This window comes from Ictidomys tridecemlineatus, chromosome 2, assembly GCF_052094955.1.
Source record: "Ictidomys tridecemlineatus isolate mIctTri1 chromosome 2, mIctTri1.hap1, whole genome shotgun sequence".
NCBI classification, from domain to species: Eukaryota; Metazoa; Chordata; class Mammalia; order Rodentia; family Sciuridae; genus Ictidomys; species Ictidomys tridecemlineatus.
Window position 1 is genome coordinate 59021192 of NC_135478.1, and position 26519 is coordinate 59047710.

A 26519-nucleotide genomic window follows, 5' to 3' on the forward strand; every position below is an offset into this window, starting at 1 on the left:
ACTGGTCTGAATTTGCTGCCCTATTGGGCTCTGCAATGTATATGCGCCTTTTCATTCACTCTGTCTGTGATCCCCACACTGCACCTGAGATGGGTGTGAATTTCCAAAATGTCAGCCAAACTGCTGACCAAGACATCACCAAGAAAGACTTCACCCTCCAAAACCTGACCCCTTTCTTTATTTGGGTGGATATTCTATGAATGTCTTCTCCCCAATAGGTGGGTTTCAGGTATTATGTCTCTCTTTGCCTGCCTCTGTTGCCTTTCTTTGACTCCCTTGTGGGAGCTGAGGCTGAGAAGCCATACTGACCCCAATAAAAAGATATTTTCTGTGTCTGTGTGGTTATTTAGTTCCAGCCCAATTCACCTGGAGTGACCCTGATTCCATCACATGTCTGCACAATAGGAGAAATATCCTGCTGCATTGTTAGGGAAAAATTGAACGGGGTAGAAAAAGGGAAGCTCCTCTCTAGTGAGATGAGGAGAACAATTCTACCAACCCCATTTATTAATAGAGAAAAAAGTAAACACTCACATATATTGTTTGTAACCCTGAAAATAAGAACTTCCACTTTGAAAAGCAGTGTGGAGTTTCCTCAGGAAAACTAGGAATATAATTACCTCAACACCAAGCCATAATACACCTTGGCATATATCATGAGAAACTAAAAATCAATTTATGAGCAAGACACATCAACACCACTGTTTGTAGCTATGTAATTTATACAACAAGTTATACAATCAGCCCAGATAAATGAATGGACTGCAAATTCCTGCTAGCAGTGTCTGGGTACTGGACAGAAGCCACCTTTACTCAGGGTCATTTTTCTAGTCATTTCTCATAGAAGATCAAAAACCCCAGCATTTAAAAAAATCTTTTTCAATATTTTACAGTGCTCTGGAGGCATACCACAACACTATTCTTGACAGGTCTGAGAGAGAAAATGAAGGACAGAGACACAAGAGCTCTGGGCAGCTACAGCAGGCCTTGTGGTCTATGGAAGGATGAGAAAAACCCAAGGTACTTTCATTCTCATGTTGTGTTTGCAGTTCTGTGACATCATGCCAGGGAAGTGTCTGGTAGAAAACTTATACCATGCATCACCATATATGTGAGCAGATATCCCAGGTGAAGTCAACCCACCATGATCAGTGGCTTTGGAGTATTTGCTTCCATTTCTGCTACAGAAGTGATTCTAAGATCTTCCCTTAGAAGAGAAAGATGATTTAAATGGGCCCTTCTGGTCGACCCCCTTTTGGAAGTGTCTGTGTGAAAAATCAGAACGCATGGCCTGACTTGTACTTTGAAGGTGCAGCTGCAAGTTCTCCTCACAGGATGGCAGCCATTTGACTTGATACTGTGGGTTTGTGACAGAGACTGAAGGGAATGTGGTAAAAACTCTCATCATCAAGAGGTGTGTTGTGTCAACTGGACAATCTATACTGTAGAGGCCAACAGGGGCACTGCACATTGCAAATAGGTGCGTTGAGAATAGTGGTTGTGAGGGAGAAAAGCTGTGTAGTAGTTCAAAATACTTAAAGATCCAGGAGAGCTAGGGGCAAGGTCTGGTGAGAAGATAGTTTCTTGCATTTTTTTCCAGAAAAAAAGTACAGATTCTGCCAACAGACTTCATATACCATGCTCAAAGAGAGTGCCAGAAAACCTCTCAGACATTTGGAATCTTGTACACCCCTGAGATCACTGACTGCAGGAGTCCCCAATTGGGGTATGCATCAGAGACCAGTCTACAGATTCCATGGTGAAAGCATTATCAGAAAGATGTACCCCCCCCATCCCTGAGTAAAAAGAAAAGTACTGAGGATGAGTTTTCATCTGCACTGAAAACCTTCCCTAAGCATCCCATGCAAGGAGCTGGGCATAACTGAGAGAAGCTCAGCTTGTGTTCTCCACTATCATGTCACTACCAGATTAGGTGTGTTTCAGCTGGAGAAACCAGAAAAGTTGGACTACATCTGCCTTCAAGCAATCACACCATGGTTTTGGTTTTTATAATTGGAGATTCTAGACAGAAATTCCTCAATTTCAATTTCATTAACAATAAGAAATTTTGTTTTTATTGCTGCTCTAGGCTTTTGTGTGAGTTGTTGTGTATGGAGGATTCCTCATTATGTCTTTCCTCATGTTCCTTCTCATTTCTAAAATTTTTGTCTCCTTTCTTATATGTTTCCCCTATATCACCTCTTCTTGCCACTTCAAACCCAATTCTTTCTCAGTTTTATTACTTTTTCTCCTTATTTCCTCCTACAGCTATGTTTAATCACATCAATTTCGTTCTCCTTTCTTATTGAATTACACCCAAAAAATTTTATGACCACTACTGACTGTTTTTTTCAGCCAGGTGTATACTGTTATTTCTCACCACACCTCGCCAGTTTGTGAACTTATAGAGATCACTTACAAGCATTTTCTTTAATAGGTAATATATGTTTTGCTTTAAATTGACATTCTTACTGGAGGTTATTATCTACTCTTAGAAAGATCCTGGTGGGAGAAACTAGCACCTTGGTAATTTAAAGTTGGGTACTTCACGCTGAGATATCACCCCTGCCCAGCGTGCATTCCAAAGAGAAATGTTTGCACTAAAGAACACACACATATCCTCGGAAGAGAAATCTATCCCAATGCATGCAAAACCTTGGCCTTTCTAACACAGACAACATGAGAAAAAAATGCAAAAACACATCAAATTCCTTAATTCTCCAATAACAGCATTCAAAGGCTTTTTGCTACCACTCATTAAGGAGGTTGGATAAAAATGTTTAATAATTTTGAATGTCTTATGGTATGGAAAGAAAACAACAACAACAAAAACAAACAAAAAAGAGATCTCATTCTGGGAAGTTTCAATTTCCTTAATAGGCCATTGTGTATCTTCTTTGAGGCTACTATTTTCATTGACAGAGACACTGATGTCTAGGCTGTACAAAAATCTTTCACTTTGGCATGAAAGCATGTTCATATGTAACTAAAACTGAGCCATTGGGAAGGACCATCTTTTACCATAAATGCACTCAATGTCCATTGACACTCTATATGCTCATTAATTAAAATAGATATTCACAAAACCACTTAATTTTAACTTCTCCATCATTTATGGGAGTTAAAAAAATGTAAGCACAAACAATATCCAGAAAAATTTCTGCCTCAATAACAAGGATAATGTTTATATATATATATATATATATATATATATATATATTATCATGAATTCTAATGCTATTTTCAGATTCATAACCAGTTAAATTCTTTTAGACTTGAATACTAAATCATCATCTTTATATTTCAAAACACTGTTATAAAAGATAACTCAATTTGCCCTTATTACTTTCTTAAAACAAGTAATACATGAGGAAATCCAGAATTTAAAAGTAAATGTATACATACCTTTGGCTGCTTATTTTTGGTGCCATTGAGACCTTCCTCCTCTTCTTCAGATGATGAGAAACAAAGAGGTTCAGCTGAAAAATGTATGTAAATTTACTTAAACTACTTAGAACATTTAGAGAGAATGTTAGTCTTTCAAAAATAAAAAGTAATATTAGGTGATTATTACCTTTTTAAATTGTTTATTAGTGGGGTATACTAGTGTGTGATCAGTGATTTAACCCCAAAATATTGCAACATTGGAAAGTGCTCTGCCAGAGTTGTATCCAAAAGCATATGTATATATATTGAGACTGGGTCTCTCTAAAGTGTTTTTTCTGGCCTGAGACTTGCCATGCTCCTGTCTCAGTCTCCCAAGTACCTGTGTTTAGAAGTGACCCACTGTACCCAGAAGATACTGACTATTTCAGAGAATGTTTTTAGTGATAAAAACTTCAACAGTCTACCTGGGGAGAACTAGGATTAAGACAAAAATATCTCAAAAGTATATCCACTCAAGATGAATAAAAAGTTGTCAGAAGTAAATTTGAAAAACACTATAGAAATGTGGGGATTCACACAATTTGCCATTCTCTTCCTCATAATAGTAACTATTTAAAAACAACTATTCAACTAGTCATTTTCACAATGACTGATACGTTCTATACTTTTATCAATGAATATCTTGTATATGCAATGTTTTTCTTCATTATTCTGAAAAAAATGTGTTCATCTATAAGACTCAGTCTATTTAGTCCTGCATGATTATCATCTCCTTGTCATAAAGTGTTGCCCCCCCCATTGGGGTTCCTTAGCATTTCAGCCACTGTTCAACTGAATATCTACAAGCTGACTTGTAAATTACTCCTTCCCCTGTCTACCCCTTTGGCTCCTGGACTTAAGGAGATCACTTTTACATCCCCTTAGCATCAACAGTTTATTTGAACCCACAATTATTATGTTCCCTGTGAGAATAGAGTAAAAAGGTGCCAGGGATAGTGGCATTTCTGGAGCTAGGACTCAGCAGAGACTAAAGGAGTAAGGTTACCAGCCAGAGGCAGAAAGTGGGGAGAGCTTAAAAGGCTGTAGCTAGACATAGAGTCAAGCATTAAATGAGTCAGTATTTGAAAATATAGGAACTGGTGAGGAGCAATGCCAGAGCATAGTGAAGGCAAGGGAAGGGATAAAGTGTTAGGCTGAACTCATGAAAGATTTCTGGGTAATTTTAAAAGCTGGCCTTTCACCGTATACAGAGGTTCATGGCACACTTTCATTGTAGCTAGATAGCTCCAAATGCTGGGGGCAGGATGAGTGTGGAGAGGATATGCATGAGCAAAAATAAATAAGAAGGCAGCAGAAATTCCAAATAGAGGAAGGGTGACAAAACCACCCACACATTCATGCTTTTGGATGCAACTCTGACAGAGTACTTGCCAACGTTGCAAAGTTATTGGGTTAAATCATTGAGTACACACAAGAGTGACAAAACAACCCACACATTCCTGCTGAATCAACATGGAGCTGTGTTCCATGGGTTAGCTTTGATAAAGAATATTATAGCTTTTGGGTTTCTGTGTTTGCTGTGTTTTGTTGTTGTTGATGTTGAGTACAGCAACATGACTGAAATATACTGAAGGAAAATATCCACTATTAGTTTAATTAAACATTTAGTTAAGTTTTCAAATGTGTGATTATATTTCCACTTACCATAAATATAATAGGGAATGTACACCTATCAAGTAAAAGTGATTGAGGGAATAGAGATATTTAATCAGAGGAGCAAAAGAGAAACTTTGGGGCATAAATATATAAAATGAAGAAAATAATTTATATGCAGGTGTGTTTAATATAGCCTATCACAATCATTTAATCAATATTATTACAGGTATGCATCCTGTTCCTCTATTTGTCCTACAATATAATAAGTCCAAAGTTGTGATAACAGTCAAGTGCAAAGTATAATTCACTTCCATTGAAAAAAGTTCTCTAAACTGATCAGCTTAGATATGTACTTATTAAAATTATCTATTTTTCCATACCCATGCAGGACAGTGGTGTATCTTCTTTTACTATATCCTCTGGTCTGACCCACTGAAATTTTCTAGATCCACTCATTTGAGAAGACATAGAGACTGTATTTCATAAATAATGTTTAATAAGCATAAAATATTAAAATATGGTAATCCAAAGGAGAAAAGTGAACTGAAATGCCAAAGAATTATCAGATATAAATAACCTTTTATATTTCAAATTCATTGGCATATATACCAAGAATAACAGCATTGATATACAATAAATTAACCTACAAAGTCTGGTTTGGTATATCCTCTTAGACTTTCAAGGATTTTCATGAAATATCTGTCCTATCAGAATTTTAGCCATCTAGAGATGTGGCAGAGTAATTGAGTGTATTCCTAGCATGCCCAAAGCCATGGTTTCAGTAAAGAAAAAAAATTAACTATCTTTTAAAATATCCAGTGTTTCTTAAATACTAATTTTCTCTTCTCAACTACTGATATCAATACTTCCCTATTCTTGGTAGTTATGGAGCAAAGAAATACACAGTGGCTGGTTGCCCCAGTTCTAAGAATTTTCCCCACTTAAAATTATCTCTAGACCTGTAATTCTCACTTTGGTTTGAAGGCAGATATACTGAAACCAGCTGAAATGCAATCTCTGAGTCTTCTTATTACCTTCAAAATTACCTAATTTTGTGCCCTCCCCATTACCCTTCTCTTTGCTTTTCCAAAGCAGTCTCTATATCTGTGGTGTTGATTTTTTAAAAAAATTGTTGTTTATTTTTCCACAACTTTTTCTGCCCAATCAGAAACTCTGTCTTATACAATTTCGAGGGACTGGGTTTTGGTTTAGTGGTAGAGTGCTTGACTAGCACATATAAAGTACTGGGTTTGATCCTCAGAACCGCATAAAATAAAGGTATTGTGTCCATTTACAGCTAAAAATATCTTAAAACTTGATCTGGTTATGCCCTGAACTAAGACACAATGGCTTTTTATTTAGATTTTCTAAAGGGCAGTTTGTTCCTTTTCCGTTTCCAGAATGTGTTTTGTGGATCAAGGAGCATTGGAAACATCTTTGAATGTATTCACAATGTAGAACCAAAGACCTGCTAAGTCAGAACATACATTTTGTACATTGGCCCCACCCCAACATATGATTCACTAAAATTTGAGAATTCTTGTGCATGCTTAATCTTCTACAAATTTCTCTAACTTAACTTGCCCATTTGATGTTTCTTTTTGCTTTGTTATTTTGTTATTGGTACTGGGGATTGAACCCAGGGGTACCTAACTACTGGGCTACATTCCATTCCTTTTTATATTTTATTTAGCGACAGGCTTTTGCTGAATTTTTTTGAGGGCCTCATTAAGTTACTCAGCTGGCATTGGATTCAAAATTCTCCATTTGTAGCCTCCAGAGCTTCTGGGAATGTAGGCGTGCACCATGTGCCTGTCCATTTAATTTGCCTATTTAAAATTCTCCCTATCTTGTCCCCCAAATTGTAGGTGTATTAGAAGTCATTATCTTTCCAGGGAACATTTTATCAGGCCATGATCAATGTTCACCTGCTTCTTTTTCCTTTCCTTTTTTTTTTGGTTGTCTTTAGTCTTTTCTCATTCTTCATTCCCACTTCTTCCCTACCCCCTTACTTATTTCTCAACTTTCCTCTAATCTAAGCAGGTCTGGAAATGGACCTAATAATTCAGCTCCTCTAGGGCCCCTCCAACTTACCCTGTGCTTGCAACTTGATAAGATACACTAATTCAATCTCCTTACTATTTATTATTTTCATTTCTTCCAGTATTAAATCATACTAGTGCGCATGTTTTAAATAAGCATTATATCCAATGATTTTATAATGAGTGGCTCTTACCTTCTGTATGTCCACTTACACCATCTTTTGCTCTTTGATGTGCTTCACCAAATAAATGACCAACATTACTCTGAGGAAGAATCTGAGAGATACTCTGAAAAATTAATAACACTAATGAGTTGTATGAAGATTTCCTAATTCCTATTCTAAAGAGACACCTAATTTTACAGATTTGAAATAAATTTGGACTTAACTAGAGAAGTACACATTGGAAATTGAAATATTTTATATCAGAGTGTCATGTATCCTCTGCAAATCAGCCAAATATTATATTCATTTGTCTACTAACTCTATTAAACCAGGATAGGAAGACAATAGAAAACTACCAACATGGGGGCTGGGGTTGTGGCTCAGTGGCAGAGGGCTTGCCATGCATGTTTGAGGCACTGGTTTCATTTCTCATCACTGCATATAAATGAGTCAAACAAAGGTCCATAAACAACAACAAAAAATGATAATAAAAGAAAACTAATTGATGTGCATATTTTCTATCAGGAAGTAACTTCATTATACCTAACATTACTCATATTTTACCACTAAAAACAAGAAGACCCTCCACCATATATAACATATATAATATATAATATGTATAATTTATGCAAGTTGTATATATACATATGATGCTACACATCATTAAACTTTAACACATTCTAATTATAAGCTTTTAGTGCTGAACTAAGGGGCTTTGTTATAGAGACTGAATTATGTCACATCAAGTAGAAAAAAAGCCATGCTCCCACTTTCTTATTCAGGTAAGCAGGGGCTTACAGAAATCTAAATTTCTTTTGACGAATCTTTTACTGATAAAAAAATCTAGTTTAATGATAAACTTGTTTTGTAAAGGTTTTCTTTTTTTTTAATATATGATGGTAGAGTATGCATCAGTTTCCACTCAAGAATAAAACTATAAAATATTATACTATGGTAAAAAGCGTGTATGTAGATGCATACAGTGGTAACTGATTGCACCCTGAATTTGAGACACATCAACTGATGTGTGACTATATAAACATTGGTAAGGGGCAAGCAGTGAAGTGAAACTACAGAGAGCCAATGAACAGATAAAATTCAGAAATATATATTTTTAGAGTAATAAAAGAGTTCATAAAATATTTTATCTGCAACAGTTGTCAGAGGAAAACTGTCTAGGTGGAAGCTCTTCTCTGGTAGGCGCACACAATCTATAATCTCAAGAAAATCATATTTTAAATTCCAGTAATGAGTTTCATCCAGTTGGATTCTGCCTGAGATGTCAATGGAGGACAGGTGCACTGCAGATTCTTAGCAGAATTATGAGTGCCTACTCAAGAAACTTCTTCACTTGGGTGTCCCTTTTCTAGACTTTCTTGATGGGAGATTAGAAACTCTGCATTTATGTTCTTATATTTCCAGTACCCAACAATGACATGAATTTGGTAGGTCAGGAAGCATCCAAAACACAAGTCAGTCTCTATCAGATATACTAATTGAGACACAGATCTGTAGGGTGCTCTGGAAAGCTGTAGTCATGGCTACATGGCCAGCCAAGGGATAGAAATTGAGGTGAGTTTCAATTAAATGTGCCTGTAGGAACTATGTGACAGTGTGTGTCAGGATTGATTCTGGTAGAAATGTTCCTGCTACAATCTCCAGAGGGGAGAGCTGATCTCCCAAGTCAGGCCATCTCACTATGCTCAGAGGCATGTGAAGGAAGAATCACCACTTCTTCAACTGAAGCAATTATAGTCACTTCCTTGGTGATTCACCAAGGGGGTACCCCCTTTAGAAATGTCCCATTGCTGCAACTCTATTTTTGAGATATCAGAATCTCTTGCATGTTTAATCTCCAAGACACAGGGACTAACTCTCTTTATTTGAATTGTAGATACCCACACTTTTGGTTCAGATTAACAGAGATGTGTTGAAAAATCTGAGCAGAAGGAAGTATGATGTGCTGTTTTGCCACCTTATGGAATGAAGGGCAGTGGGGACATCTCCATGTTAAAACTGGTGTTTAGAGATTAGTAACAGGAAAGAAGATGAGTTGTGTGTGATTTTCTGGGGTAGAATATTTTGGGGAGTGCTTGAAAAGGTCTTGTGAAAAGCTTGTTTCCTGCATCTCCCATAACCAAGCACAGATCCTGCATGCAGTCCACCTCTACCATGCTTAGAGAAAATGAAACCAAAATCCACAGAGACTTGGAGTCTTGCATGACCCTGAGCTCACTAAAAGAAGTTGGGAATTAGGGTTTTCAGCACAGACAGACTCACATGGTTTATGTGTGAGAGTTTTGTTGATAGCTCCTACTATAGCCAGAGTCCAATCCTCAGGTCCACAAAAACCAATATTGTGAATGATTTACCTCTTCATATGAAAATGGTCCTATAGCACTTCCTGGTAGGCATGGGTGAAAATTTTCCACATCCAAGACTCCACAGTCAGTACTGGCCTGTTTGGGCTAGAATTGAGAAGAAACTAGTACAACTGTAGGTACTCCCCAGAAACACCCCCAAAATGGTTAATCTTTAAACTAGAAGTTGGGAAAGAAACTCTCTATATTTGGTTTACATCAGATAAGGAAATCATATATTTTTCTTGGCATTGCATCTTTAAGTGGCTTTTCTTATCATTTGTTTTTCATTTTCTAGCTTACATGATCTTTTAACTTTCTTTGTACTTGTTTTCTTATTTTCATTGGTATTTGCACTATTTTTCTTCTTCATTTTTTCCTTATTCTCCATTTTTCTATTTCACCACTTTTTTTTCTATATATTTTAGTATTAATTTTAGAATCACTAACACATACATTTTGGGCATTATTTTTTATTACCACTTCTGCATTGGTTTCTGGAGTTGTAGAGACAATTTTTAAAAGTTTTTGTTTTGGTCATAAATCAACATGTGTTTAGCTCCTAACTTTTTGATATTAATGATGGCTATTATTTTCTCTTAAAGTGCTTTGTGTTAGTGGTCCTAGCACTTCTGTCAATGAGTTGGGACTTTGAAAATAGATCATACATTCTGTTCAGGGAATATCTGAAGAGAAATCTACTCAATAAAATGATCCACATCTAAGAGGGGAATAGAAACCTATTTGAACACCTGCACAAAACTCTGCATGTTAAACAGGAAACATGAGAGAAAAAGACAGTAAGACACTACACAAAGTGATTAATTTCCCAATAATTTAATCCACATACATTGATGTGTAGAATGTGCTGAGCAAAGGATTCAAACAATTTATTATGAAAATAGTTCAAGGAACTAAAGGATTAAAACATGAATTAATGAAGGCAATCCAGGTTTTGATAGAACATCTCCACAATAAGAGTTTCTGGAAAAAAAAGGAGAGAATTCAAGCTCCCATTCACCTGCCTCTCGCAGACAAACCGCTGTGACTCAACACTAAATGATCCCACTGAAACAACTGGTCAGCCGTTGTGAACCTGCGGAGGTTAATACCAACCAATCCTTCATAGGCACTGGCCACAGGATTGAGACGGGGCTTGGGAGAGCCAGTCAGGGCCCACCTGTTGCATGGGTCACCCGGCAAAGGGAACAAACTGACACAATTTGCATAGGATACCACCATGACAGAGAACTGACATCACCAGAATGTGGCGGAGGAGATAACTTCATTAAAACCAGCGGTGAAAGTGACATCTTCCCTTCCCTTCTAATACCTTTCCTCCCAAGCATCAAATAAATTCATAGGAGTAAACAGTAACTCAGCAGTCAAACAGAACAAGAAGTAACATGAGCAGCATGAAAAAGCAAGGAAGAAAAGGAGTACAAATAATGCAGGAAAGCCTAAATATTCAGAAGGACCTAAAGGCATCAGAAAAATGGCCAAATAAAGAACTCAAGGAATACCTTAGACCGATGGAATGAAATCTTAAAAAGGATATGAGACAGCAAATTCAAACAGTGAAAGAACACATTGAAAATGAATTACAGAAACAGATAAAAGAAGCAAATAAGCATCTTTATCAGGAAATAGAGATTATTAAAAATTCAAACAATAATTCTAGAAATGAAGGAAACTATAAACCAAATTAAAAACTCAAAGGAGAGTATCACTAACAGAGTGGAACAAGTAGAAGCCAGGATGTCAGATAATGAAGACAAAATATATCATCTTGAAAAGAGTCTAGCCAACTCAGAAAGGCTGGTAAATATCACAAGAAAAACATCCAAGAGATATGGGATAACATAAAAAAAAACAAACTTAAGAGTCATCAGGATAGAAGAAGGTATAGAGGTTCAAACTAAGGGAATGAGCAACCTTCTGAATGAAATAATTATAGAAAACTTTCCAGAAATAAAAAAAAAACGGATATACAAACTGACCATGCATACAGGAAACCGAGCATACAAAATCAGAGTAGACCAATGCCAAGACACATTGTTATGAAGATATCCAATATATAGAACAAAGAGAAAATATTAAAAGCTACAAGAGAAAGGAGGCAGATTACATTCAGGGGTAAACCAATAAGGTTAACAACGGATTTTTCATCACAGACGCTGAAAGTGAGAAGATCCTGGAACAATGTATTTTAAACACTGAAAGACAATGGATGCCAACCAAGAATTTTGTATCCAGCAAAATTAAGCTTCAAGTATGACAAAAAAATAAAAATCTTTCATGATAAAAAAATGTTAAAATAATTTGCAGCCAGAAAACCAGCATTGCAAAGTGTCTTGAGCAAAACACTACACGAGGAAGAAATGAAAAACAATAACCAAAACCAACTATGGGAAGTACCTCAGTAAAGACAGAGGGTGGGGGGAAATCTAATCATGGAGAAAAAAATAAATTAAAAAAAATGATAAATAATCAAACATGGCTGGCAGTACAAACCATATATCAATAGTAACTCTAAACGTTAATGGCTTAAACTCTCCAATAAAGTGACATAGGCTAGTAACATGGATTAAAAAAACAAATCCAACAATATGCTGCCTCCAGGAGACACATCTGATTGGAAAAGACATACATAGGCTGAAGGTGAAAGGTTGGGAAAAAATATACCACTCACACAGTCCACATAAGCAAGCAGGGGTGGCCATCCTCATATCAAATAAAATTGACTTCAAGACTAAGTTAATCAAAAGGGATAAGGAAGGACATTATATACTGTTAAAAGGAACCATTCACTAACAAGACATAACTATTATCAATATTTATACACCGAATAATGGTGCTACAACATTCATAAAACAAACTCTCCTCAAGTTCAAGAAACAAATAGACCACAACACAATAATTATGGGTGACTTTAACACACCTCTAACACCATTTGACAGATCCTCCAAACAAAAGTTGAATATGAAAACTATAGAACTCAATATCACAATCAATAGCCTATACTTAACTGACATATATAGAATATATCAACCATCATCAAGTGGATATACTTTTTTCTCAGTAGCACATGGATCCTTCTCAAAAATAGATCATATATTATGCCATAGGGCAACCCTCAGTAAATATAAAGGGGTGGAGATAATACCATACATTTTATCTGATCATAATGGAATGAAACTGGAAATCAATGATAAAAGAAGAAAGGAAAAATCCTACATCACATGGAAAATGAACAATATGTTACTGAATGATCAATGGGTTACAGAAGACATAAAGGAGGAAATAAAAAATTCTTAGAAATAAATGAAAATACAGACACAACATATCGGAACCTAAGGGACACAATGAAAGCAGTTTTAAGAGGGAAATTCATCACTTGGAGGTCATCCCTCAAAAAAAAGAAAAAAAACAACAAATAAATGAGCTCACACTTCATCTCAAAGCCCTAGAAAAGGAAGAGCAAAACAAGAACAAATGTAGCAGAAGGTAAGAAATAATTAAAATCAGAGTTGAAATCAACAAAATTGAAACAAAAGAAACTATTGAAAAAAAAGACAAAACTAAAAGTTGGTTCTTCGAAAAAATAAATAAGATCGACAAACCCTTAGCCATGCTAAACAAGAAAAGAAGAGAGAGAACTCAAATTACTAACATATGGGATGAAAAAGGCAATATCACAACAGATGCTACAGAAATACAGAAGACAACAAGAAATTATTTTGAAAACCTATATTCCAATAAAATAGAAGATAGTGAAGACATTGATAAATTTCTTTTTTTTGCCATTAATTTTTTTTAATTTTCATTTTTTTATTGATTGTTCAAAACATTACAGAGCTTTTGATATATCATCTTTCATGCATTTGACTCAATTGGGTTTTGAACTCCCCAAATACAAATTGCAGACTCACTTCTATTACATACTCACATTTTTACATAATGGCATATTAGTGACTGTTGTATTCTGCTACCTTTCCTATCCCCTACTATCCCCCCCTCCCTTCCCCTTCCCTCCTATCTTCCCTCTCTACCTCCTCTGTTGTTGTTCAATTCTCTCCCTTTTCCCCCCAACCCCCTTGCCCCTCATAATCTCTTATAAGTTTGTGTATCACTGAAGGTCTCCTACCATTTCCATATGCTTTCCCTTCTCTCTCCATTTCTCTCCCCCCATTCATCTTAGTTTACTGTTAGTCTTTTTCTCATGCTCTTCCTTCCTGTTCTATTCTTAGTGGTTCTCTTTATATCAAAGAAGACATTTGACATTTGTTTTTTAGGGATTGGCTAGCTTCACTTAGCATAATCTGCTCTAATGCCATCCATTTCCCTGCAAATTCCATGATTTTGTCATTTTTAGTGCAGAGTAATACTCCATTGTGTATAGCTGCCACATTTTTTTTATCCACTCATCTATTGAAGGGCATCTAGGTTGGTTCCACAGTCTAGCTATTGTGAATTGTGCTGCTATAATCATTGATGTGACCCAGATTGAGTCAGGAGGATACACACAATTTGAACAGACCAATATCAATGGATGAAATAGAAGAAGCGTTCAAAAGACTACCAACCAAGAAAAGCCCAGGACTGCATGGATATACAGCGGAGTTTTACAAAACCTTTAAAGAAGAATTAATATGAATACTTTTCAAGTTATTCCAGGAAATAGAAAAAGAGAGAGCTCTTCCAAATTCATTCTATGAGGCCAACATCACCCTGATCCTGAAACCAGACAAAGACACTTCAAAGAAAGAAAACTACAGACCAACATCTCTAATAAACCTAGATGCAAAAATGCTCAATAAAATTCTGGCGAATTGGATACAAAAACACATCAAAAAAATTGTGCAACATGATCAAGTAGGATTCATCCCTGGGATGCAAGGTTGGTTGAATATGCAGAAATCAATAAATGTTATTCACCACATCAATAGACTCAAAGATAAGAACCATATGATCATCTCAATAGACGCAGAATAACTTTATGTTCAAAACATTAGAAAAACTAGGGATAACAGGAATTTACCTCAACATTGTAAAAGCTATCTATGCTAAGCCTCAGGCTAGCATCATTCTGAATGGAGAAAAATTCAAGGCATTCCCTGTAAAATCTGGAACAAGACAGGGATGCCCTCTATCACCACTTCTATTTAATATAATTCTCAAAAAACTGGCCAGAGAAATTAGAGAGATGAAAGAAATTAAAGGCATAAAAATTGGAAAAGAAGAACTTATATTATCACTATTTGCAGATGACATGATTCTATACCTACAAGACACAAAAGGGTCTACAAAGAAACGACTAGAACTAATAAATGAATTCAGCAAAGTGGCAGGATATAAAATCAACATTCATAAATCAAAGGCATTCCTGTATATCAGTGACATATCTTCTGAAATGTAAATAAGGAAAACCACCCCATTCACAATATCCTCAAAAAAAATAATAAATTACTTGGGAATCAACCTATCAAAAGACATGAAAGATTTATACAATGAAAACCACAGAACCCTAAAGAGAGAAATAGAAGATCTTAGAAGATGGAAAAATATACCCTGTTCATGGATAGGCAGAACTAACATCATCAAAATGGTGCTATTACCAAAAGTTCTCTATAGGTCTAATGCAATTCCAATCAAAATCTCAATGGCATTTCTTGTAGAAATAGATAAAGCAATCTTGAAATTCATATGGAAAAATAAAGACCCAGAATAGCAAAAGAAAATCTAAGCAGGAAGTGTGAATCAGGCAGCATAGCGATTCCAGATTTCAAACTATACTACAGAGAAATAGAAACAAAAACAGCATGATATTGGTATCAAAACAGGTGGGTGGAACAATGGTACAGAATAGAGGACACAGAGACTAATCCACAAAGTTACAACTATATTATATGTGATAAAGGGGTTAAAAGCATGCAATGGAGGAAGGATAGCATGTTAAACAAATGGTGTTGGGAAAACTGGAAATCCATATGCAACAAAATGAAACTGAATCCCCTTCTGTCGCCATGCACAAAAGTTAACTCAAAATGGATCAAGGAGCTTGATATCAAACAGAGACTCTGTGTCTGATAGAAGAAAAAGGTGGCTACGATCTACATATTGTGGGTTTGGCCTCCAAATTCCTTAATAGGATACCCATAGCTAAAGAGTTAATAACAAGAATCAACAAATGGGACTTACTTAAACAAAAAAGTTTTTTTTTTCCTGCAAGAGAAACAATAAGAGAGGTAAATAGGGAGCCTACATCACGGGAACAAATTTTTAGTCCTCACACTTCAGATAGAGCCATAATATCCAGAGTATACAAAGAACTCAAAAAATTAAACAAGAATATAACAAATAACCCAATCAACAAATGGGCCAAGGACCTGAACAGACATTTCTCAGAGGAGGACATACAATCAATCAACAAGTACATGAAAAAATGCTCACCATCTCTAGCAGAGAAATGCAAATCAAAACCATCCTAAGATACCATCTCATTCCAGTAAGATTGGCAGCCATTGTGAAGTCAAACAACAACGAGTGCTGGCGAGGATGTGGGGAAAAGGGTACACTTGTACATTGCTGGTGGGACTGCAAATTGGTGCGGCCAATATGGAAAGCAGTATGGAGATTCCTGGGAAAGCTGAGAATGGAACCACCATTTGACCCAGCTATTGCCCTTCTCGGACTATTCCCTGAAGACCTTAAATGAATCTACTACAGGGATACTGCCACATCAATGTTCATAGCAGCACAATTCACAATAGCTAGACTGTGGAACCAACCCAGATGCCCTTCAATAGATGAATGGATAAAAAAATGTGGCATTTATACACAATGGAGTATTACTCTGCACTAAAAATGACAAAATCATGGAATTTGCAGGAAAATGGATGGCATTAGAGCAGATTATGCTAAATGAAGCTAGCCAATCCCTAAGAAACAAATGCCAAATGTCTTCTTTGATATAATGAGAGCAACTAAGAACAGAGCAGGGAGGAAGAGCAGGAGAAAAAGATTAACATTAAACAGAGACATGAGGTGGGAGGGAAAGGGAGAGAAAAGGGAAATTGCATGGAACTGGAAGGAGACCCTCATTGTTATACAAAATTACATATAAGAGGTTGTGAGGGGAATGGGAAAAAATAAGGAGAGAAATGAATTACAGTAGATGGGGTAGAGAGAGAAGATGGGAGGGGAGGGGAGGGGGGATAGTAGAGGATAGGAAAGGTAGCAGAATACAATATTACTAATATGGCATTATGTAAAAATGTAGATGTGTAACCAATGTGATTCTGGAATCTGTATTTGGGGTAAAAATGGGAATTCATAACCCTCTTGAATCTAATGTATGAAATATGATATGTCAAGAGGTTTCTAATGTTTTAAACAACCAATAAAAAAATTTTAAAAAAGGAGAAAATTTGAAAATAATACATTTGTTATTAGAAGTACTGCCAATATACTACATCAGATAGATGAAAGAATGTTAAGGCTTGAAGACAAGGTGGATGATGTAGAACTTTCCTACAGTAATAAAAAGGAAAGACTTTTAAAAGAATATACAAGCATTTTACGACCACTTTAAAAGATCAACTGAGACTAAGCTCTTGAAGGAAGGAGTGTATATACAAACTGAAGGCATAGAAAAATTATTCAGTGGACTAGCACCAGAAACATACCCTTATTTGTGAAAATAATATGTACATCAGGCACAGAAAGCATTTAGAAGGCCAAATAGATATGGCCGAAAAAGAAACTGTCCACATTATATTTTGGTTAAAATTCCAAATTTTAGAGCTAAGAATGGTTTTTACAAATTCAAGAGAGAAGTACCAAGTCATTGATAAATGGTAATGTACCTGGATAACTCTAAGTGCCTTTATGTATATTAATGATGCACTAATTAAAACAACTACAAATAAATACAAAAAAAATCAGTAGAGAAGAAAGATAACAGAGGTAGGCAAGAAGGGAGAGTACTGGGGATCAAACTGGAAAAGTGTATACCAATCTTGTATGATTATTTCAAAATTAACCCCAATATTATATATGAAATAATTATCTAATTAAGAAAAAGAAGTAAACAGTGAGAAAAACTATAGAAACTGCATGAACACTTGAAGAATGAATAATACAATTGCATAATCAAAGGGTCACTGATGAAATCGGGGGTGGGGTGGGGAAGTTTTAAATAAACATCAGACCCATGTGAGAATCAAAACACAATATGGGATATAGTAAAAACAGTTCTTTTTTTTTGTTCTTTGGTTTTTTCTTTTCTTTTATTGAGACATTGTGTGTGTATATGTATATAAAATAATGGGATTCAGTATAACAAATACAGAAATGCACATAATATATTTTGATAAATCTTACTACCCAGTACTTTTTCTTTCCCTCCCCATGTCTCTCCCCTAATGTACCAAAAGCAGTTGTATGAGGGAAGTTTATAGCAATGGCTACCTCCATTTAGAAATCTGAGATATTTCAAATTTAAAACCTCATGATGCATCCCAAAGTCTAAGAAAAACATCAGCAAATTAATTCTAAAACCAATACAAAAAAAGAATTAATAAATTTCACAGCCAAATTTATAAAGTAGAAAGTTAAATTTAAAAAACCAACATAGTACTAATGAAACAAATGGTTGTTGAAAAGGTAAATAAGATTAATAAACCCTTAGCAAAGGTAAATAAAAAATAAAGAGAGAGAGAAGGAAGATACAAATGAATAAATCTAGAAACAAAAACAGAAATATAACAACAGATACCACTGAAATCCAGAGGATCTCTAGAGAGTGGAAAACTAGTATTTCAATGCATAGGAAAATCTAGATTATATTAAAGACTCAAATTGCAATACATGAAAAAAATCTAGAAGATATTGATGAAATATGTCCTAAAATTTTTGAATCAAAAGGATAGAGAAAAACAAATAGCTCAATACCAAGCAATTGATTTGAAGCAATAATAGAAGCCTCCAAGGCCAGAGGTGAATGCATTGCTAAATTTTATCAGATATTTAATGAAGAACTGATATTAATCCCCCCATTACATGTAAGAGCAAAGGAAAGATGCTTTCAAAGCAATTCTGTAAAGTATTACCCTGATTGGAAAAGTGAATATGGACAGAACAAGGAAAAAACTAGAGACCAATATCCTTGAGGAACAAAATATAAAAATTCTCATAAAAATCTTTGCAAACCATATTCAGCAGCACATTACAAAATAACATACAATGTCAGGCATGGTGGTATATGTCTATATTCTCAGAAAGGTAGGGTGTTATTTCAGGCCCACTGTAATTTCAAAGCCAGCCTGGGAAAATTAGTGAGACCTGTATCAAAGTGAACAATAAAAGGGGCTGGGGGTGTGACTCAGTGGTACTGTGGTCCTGGTTTGAGTCTCTAGTGTCATATACAAAAAAAAAGTACAAGCTGATTTTGCTCCAGGATAATTCAATAAATGCAAATCAATGGAACTAATACACCACATATAGAATCAAGGGCAAAACCAAATGATCATTTCATCAGCTGCAGGAAAAGCCTTTGACAAATTCAATGGCTCTTTATAATAAAGCTCTGAGGAACTAGAAAGAAGAGAAGTTTATAACAAGATAATAAATACCAAGTGTATCAAACCCAAAGCCAATAGTATAATGAAGAGGAACATTTTCTCTGAAATCAGAAAAATACAAGGATGTTCATTGCCACCAACCTCACTAATCACAGTACTTAAAATTTTAGACAAGAGAAAGAAATAAAAGGGATTCAAATAGAAAACTTAAAATTGTTAAATTATTTTTATATGCAAATTATATAGTCCTATTCTTAGAAGACCACAAATGTCATAAGAATTCTACTTCCAATGAATAAGTTCATCAGAGTAAAATGATACAAAATAAATATATATAACAATAAATTGTCTATATACCAATAGCAAACCTGGAGAGAATAAAGCAAGGGTAATAGGTCATTCAAATAGCTTTAAAAATAGATAGGAATAACCCTAGTTAAGGAAGTGAATGTCCTCTTCAAGAAAAATTACAAATTACTGAAAAAGAAACTAAAGAAGACAACTGGAAGTAGAAAGATCTCCTATGTTCATGGAAAGGCAGAATTAATATTGTGAAAATGGCCATATACCATAAGTGAATTATAGATTCCATGCATTCCCATTCAAATTCAAATGATATTGTTCACATAAATGTGGGGCAAATACAAAACAAATAAAACTACTCCTAAATTTATATGGAAGAAAAAAAAACAAATGACTTAGACAAAGTGATGCTGATCATAAGAGCAATGATGGATACACCACAATGCCCAATTTCAAAATATAAAACAGAGCCACAGTAATAAAAACCATGATCTTGGTGAGAAGGAAGACCCATGACCAATGAAATAGAAGAGAAGTCAGAGAGCCAAACCCACAGAAGTACATTCATGTGATTCTAGGCAAAGTTGCCAAAAATATATTTTGGAGAAAAGACAAAAAACATTTTAGAAATAGTGTTGGGAAAACTAGATATCCATATGTAAAAGAAAACTAGATGACTATTTTCTAACACTGTACAAGAGTTCATTCAAAAAGGACAAAAAACATATGTACCAGACTAGAAGGTTTACAACTGCTAGAAGAAAATATATTCAAAACACTTAAGTATGTAGGCAATGACTTCCTGAATAGAGATTCCTACAGCTCAGAAAATAATAGCAACAATGGATAAGAGGGAGTGCTTCAAACTGAAAAATTCCTGCATAGTAAGTGAAACATATTAACAGTATGAAGAGGTAGCCTCCAGAATTGGAGAAAAGCTTTGCCAGCTACTCTTCTGACAGAAGGTTAATATCCTGAAAATATTAACACAAACATCTTAACACCAGAAACACAAAAATCTTCTCAATCAATGAGCAAATTCACAGATGGTTCTCAAAATTAGAGATATAAATGGCCGACACTTTGGTTAAAAAATGCATAACATCTTTAGCAATCAGGGAAATGTAAATCAAAACAACATCAAACCTCCATTTTCCACCATTCAAAAAAGTAATCGTCAAGAAAACAAATAATAGTGGGAAAATTGAGGAGAAAATCTCTTATACGCTATTGGTAGAAATATAAATTACTATGGCCCTATGGAAATTTGTATGAAGGCTACTCAAAAAACTGAACATAAAACTACTTTATGATACAACTATACTACTCAGTACTTACAGGAAAATATTAAAGTCAGCTTACTTTAGAGATATACATATGCCCATCTTTACCATGACACCATTCAAAATAGGCAAGTTAAAGAATCAGGCTAGATGTTAACAAAAAAAAATGAATAAAAAATGTATTATATATACACAAGGAAGATTTTTACACATTCAAAAAAACAAAACTAAATCCATTTTAGAAAAATGAATGACATAGGGAAGCCTAATGTTAAGTAATATAAACCAGACTCAGAAAACAAGTATTATATATTGCTCTCATATAGAAAACTAGAGGTAGAAATGTTCAACATGAAAATAGATGAATAATAAATTTTATCCATTAGCATACATAAAATTGGGAGTATGGATAAAGAAATGTTAAAGTTAGTATTGGGGGAGTATAATTGATCTATATGTATGTACAAACATGCCACCATAAAAATTTTGTGTAATTACTGTGTACAAATTTTTTAAAATTAACCATCTTTTTAAAATTTTCAGAACTTTATTTATTTTTTATTTATCATGTTCATTACCACTATTGCTTGTTCTGTTTAGATTTATATTTTCTTTGAATAGCAGTTATATATATATATATATATATATATATATATAATTGATTTCTTTTTAGTTATATGTGACAGTAGAGTTCATTCTGATATAATTCAACAAGCACTAACCATCAATAAATTAAGTTTATATTAATTGATACTAAATATAAATTACTTGAAGGTTTAATAAGAACAGAAGTAAAGAAACTATTGATTTTTAAGTGTCTAAAATATGCCTCATTTATTTGTTTATTTTTCTATTCATTATAATCACAAAATTATTGTGATGGTAATCCCACACCCTGCCTCCTAGTCATTCAAGAATGTCAAGAGTAAAAAACAGACAAATATGACACATTGTTCAAATATCCAGCATGTACTTCCCCAAATATTCCTATGTTTGGACTAATATTGAGTTGCTACTCTTATTAATTTCAATATTTCTTATTTTAAGTATCAGCCATCTTGACTCTCTTATTCAATCTGGATACTTATCTTGCTCTTCATATGCATCCCCTTTTCTCAGCTTCAAATTTATAAAGCTATTCTTTTGGCTTCTTTTCTATTTCTTTCTTTCCATAAGGGCACACCAAAGAATTGTTTATTCCTGCCACATTCTGTCAATGTTAATTCACCTGTTGCTATCCTTGTTTTCTATTGTAATTTTGTAGTCTTATTTCTTTCTAGCATTTTTGTCATCATGGAAGATGATATGCAAAAAAAAAGAAAGAAAGAATGAAAGAGGTTTTAAAAAATTACCTTTGATTCAGGTGATGAAAAGAAAGGACAATCATTCTTTATTCTGATTGCTTGCACAAGTGTTTCAACTACATCCTTCTTTTGACTGGCAGGGTTACTGTTGTCAGGTAAGTTTCCACTCTTTTGGTTCCCAGTGTCATATTTTACTTCTAACAATAAAAACAAAATAAATGATATACAAAAATTCTGTAATTTCAAGTCAATAAGCTGCACAACATCAGGCAGTCTTCAAATAGCTTACCATCCTTCATGGATTGTCTGGAAGCTTCAGTTAATTCTCCTCCTTCTTCTGGGATGTTCTAGGGAAAAAGAGATTAAGATATAATAAGAAACAAAGTTAAAAAATTAATTAATGTTCTCCATGACTGTAGGTACAATAGAATAAGCATGTTGATGCATACTCAAACTATAATTTTCTCACTTACTAAGCTATACCTTCTAATGAGGAAAGGATTATGAGCCATGACATAGAGATTTCCAAAATGTACTCCTCTTCAATTGATTTTTACACAAATACTGAAATCCATTATACTATTTTCTTAAGCTGAATGATGTAGGATAAAAATTGTAGCCATCTTTACTTAGAGTACTTTTGAAAAAGACTAACAATATGAGAAATTATATGTGATATTTTAATGTGTTTTTATGACTTATATTGGCATGAATTACCTCTTGTGGGGAAAGCTGTAAGATATGAGCTTTAAGAGTATCTATTAAAGAAGAGTGATTGGATACATAAACAGTATAAGTTTTATCTATCCTATGTGTCAAATAGCTCAAGATAAATGATTATTCAAATTTTTCTCCTTCCAAGGAAAAGAGGAATGACAAAAAAATCATGTGGGAGTGATATCAATGAATAAAAACCACACAGTGTTGTTATACAGAAACATTAACTCAATGACCAAACCACAGTGACAGAGATGGCACAATGAATAGACAATGAAGAGATGTTTTCTTCAAGGAAAATAGTATTAGAGTAAGTCATTTGTTTTAGAAAGGGGCATATCTTCTTTTTATTCCAGTAACTTCATATAATTGAGTTAACAAAACAATAAGATATAAAACAATAAAATATTTTTTAATAAACCAGGTGGTGCTGCAAATCATATCACCAGGTTTGCTTGACATAGGTAACAAGACAGTGGAAGAAGTCCTTTTTTTTGCATTACAATTCTTAATACACCTTTATACTACAGTTTATCATCTCCTGGTTAGTATGTAAGTTAGTATATAAGTTATGTTGACACCAAATTTACATCTTCACATGTGTATTTGTATAATGAAAGATAAGTAAGAAGGATTCTTCCTTTATAGCACCAATTTGAGATAACTTACTCAAACTTTCACATACCATATATTAAAAGAGAATACAAACTTAAAGCATATTTTTGAATTCAGTAGACTTAATTACTAGTTGTCTGATGCATATTACATTACTTAGGACATTTCAGCAAGTAGACATTTATTTTCTCCACATTTACTCATGTTCAATACTGTGTATAACACCAGCTTTTAGAAATGGTGCATTTCTCCAGGCCAAATGAGCTCAGTTAAGCTATGAATAATACCATAATAGCATTCTAAGTGGAACACACTATGATAGCTCTATATTAATTTCCTCCCAAATAAATATTACACACTTCTTTTTCACATAATATTTAGCTCTTAATCACTGAAATAAAATTAAAGTCATTTCAAAAACAAAATTTAAAATTTAAATTTTATTTTACTACTCCACGATTTTTACAAATATATTTCTAACCTGGAATAGTTCATAAATATAGTAGTGTTTTACAATGAATATTTAAGTAAATACAGAAACTAAAATTTGAAATTTCAGAATGTGACATAGAATTTAGATATTTTAAGAAATTATAATGGAAAAACAACAATTCTGAAACTAAAGTATTACTACAATTATTGAGAGTCTCTGCTTCCAGAACTGATTATTACTTTGCACACACCATCTATTCTTCAATTAGATGAAGAGTAAATTTTTAGAAAAGTTCATTACCTCATTTTTTTAGATTTGTATTGGTTCTTTTTAGTTATACATCACAATAGAAGTTATATACTAGCATATAATTATAAAATTATAGAATATAATTTGTTCTAATTCAGGACCTAGTACTTCCTTCTGTTCTACTAATCTTTCTGTTATTTACAGTAGTTTTTTTTTTAATTACTGTCACTTTTAGTGGAAAGACTCAGAAAGTATGGATATGTAAACACTTTTTAATACAAGTATTAAGATACAGATTCTAGACTTTTGGTTGCCACAATTCCCAATATTATTTTAGTATAAATACAGAGCCAAGCAGAGAAATAGAGAATAAAAATCTCTGAAAATGTTATGATAGTAAAACATTAACCAAGGGTTCAAATGAATAAAGAAAAGCTATGTGCAATGTATATTATACATTCCAAACTAAAAGCACCAGGGAAATTTCATGATTCTAGAAAAATTAATTTAGGCATTAAATTATTAAAGTATTATAAGTCTTGTTAAACTAAGAAAATTTTCATATAAAATGTCAGAAAAAATATAGCAGAATTTTCAGCATTAACATCTTAAAAACACAAAATTCAGAGCAAGAACATGAATTTTACAAAATATCTCTTTACCTTAATATGAGCTTCATAGTTGTTCTCAATCATTTCAAAGCAGGACTCACCTGGATGAGTTTTTTGGGTAGATCTTTAGAGCAAAAATGTACAACAACAATGGGTGAGTTATTTTATTTTAAAAATAAAGTCTGTTTAAAGTTTAGGTATAATTTATTAAATGGTGGTTCTTGATTGAAATAATTAAAATATGACCTCCATTTACAAAAAAAGCTCATATTCACTTCCTTCTGCCTCTACTGCTGTAAATCTATAAAATATTCAATGAATGTACTCTGAGTTCCAATTCAGAGTGATAGTCAATACAGCAGCAGAACCTGAGGATAATTTATACTTGCAAACTGCCAGTCTTGAAGGCTGAACTTAAACCCAAGTAATGGCTGACATTTTTTTTCCACCTGAACTGAAACAAATCTCTGATAACCCAAGACAAGGTAACAAGATGCGTAATTCCCTCTCTTGGATATCTATGAGTCAAATACTAAGGAAGAGGGCTTGAAAATGGCAGTCTTTGTTCTTCAGCATGGAAATCACCAATAGAAATACCGTATTTATTCCCTTTACCCACAAACAGAGCACAGAGTTCTCTGAAACTTAAAAAAATTGAAAGTTAAAAAGTGAATATATATGTTAATTAGAATACTTTTGTCAGAAAAATTGAAATAAATTATAAAATTAATTTTTCCTATATAGGTCCAACTTTATTCAGGTCCAAATAAACTAGCAAGCACTTTAAAACCTTTATAGGCACTCAGATGCTCAAGGGGAAAGACTACCATAAAAGCAGAGTCTTGGTGTTCATACCTCTGTTTCCCTAACCATTATGTAAGTGTCTTCCTTCCTCTGGGAATCCATTTCCCAGTACCTCATCTGCAGAACTCAGTGGCAGTCTCCAAACTTGAAATTTATATCCCATGAATATGCAGATTCCTGACACAAGGGTAAACTAAATGGAGTCTCAATGGCCTGTCTAAATACCTTACCAACTACTCAACTGAATCTTTGTAATGACTTTGCCTGTCAATCAATCCTGCACCCAATAGTACATGTACATTGTAAGAACACCAGCAAGTTGGAAAGAAAGTGAAGGTTAATGGACACCCACTTTGGGCCACAGATCCATATATTCCAACAAATTTTATCCATGTATTCTAACAAATTCACTAGTCTCTAATTCACTCTTGCATAACAAGGATGCAAACAAAAAAATACAAGCTATCAGAATCCTCTAAATATTGTATTAAAATGCCTTTAGAGAGAGCTTTTAATATTAATTCCTGTTTTGTGTGCCTCAAACAGATCATAAACCCCAAGATTTTAGACTGTTTTCTAAAACCCTTATTCCTATGAGATACAGTATTGTTACCCTTCAAAATAGTCCCTTTCTTCATTAATTAAATTTGATCCTCTATTACACTGGTCACTTAATAGTTCTAGTCTTGTCCTCTTTATTTGGGGTTCCTATAGTCAGTCCTCATTCTATTATGAAAAAAAATTCACCTTAAAAATTATAACCAGGGGCTGGGGATGTGGTTCAAGTGGTAAGCGCTCCCTGGCATGTGCATGACGCTGGATTTGATCCTCAGCACCACATAAAAATAAAATTAAAGATGTGGTGGTATACCAAAAACTGAAAAATAAGTATTAAAAAATTCTCTCTCTCTCTCTCTCTCTCTCTCTCTCTCTCTCTCTCTCTCTCTCTCTCTCTCTCCCTCTCTCAAGAAAAAATAATAACCAGTAAATGTACTGAGCTTAGAACT

The 26519-nt window shown here is 34.1% G+C and overlaps 1 protein-coding gene across 2 annotated transcripts in view; it reads right to left on the reverse strand.

The window, feature by feature from the left end:
* The window catches only part of LOC144375094 (ankyrin repeat domain-containing protein 26-like), a 52485-nt gene extending 26213 nt beyond the window's left edge, over positions 1–26272 (reverse strand). For both annotated transcript variants that reach the window (XM_078038654.1, XM_078038653.1), the window contains exons 1-6: positions 24760–26272; positions 22373–22430; positions 22132–22280; positions 9622–9717; positions 7280–7373; positions 3406–3479 (exon numbers count right to left, since the gene is read on the reverse strand). In XM_078038654.1, coding sequence (XP_077894780.1) covers positions 3406–3479; positions 7280–7373; positions 9622–9717; positions 22132–22280; positions 22373–22430; positions 24760–24792 — 504 coding nt within the window. In that variant the 5' untranslated portion in view covers positions 24793–26272. The remainder of the gene's footprint in view (positions 1–3405; positions 3480–7279; positions 7374–9621; positions 9718–22131; positions 22281–22372; positions 22431–24759) is intronic.
* Between the last annotated feature and the right edge of the window lie 247 nt (positions 26273–26519).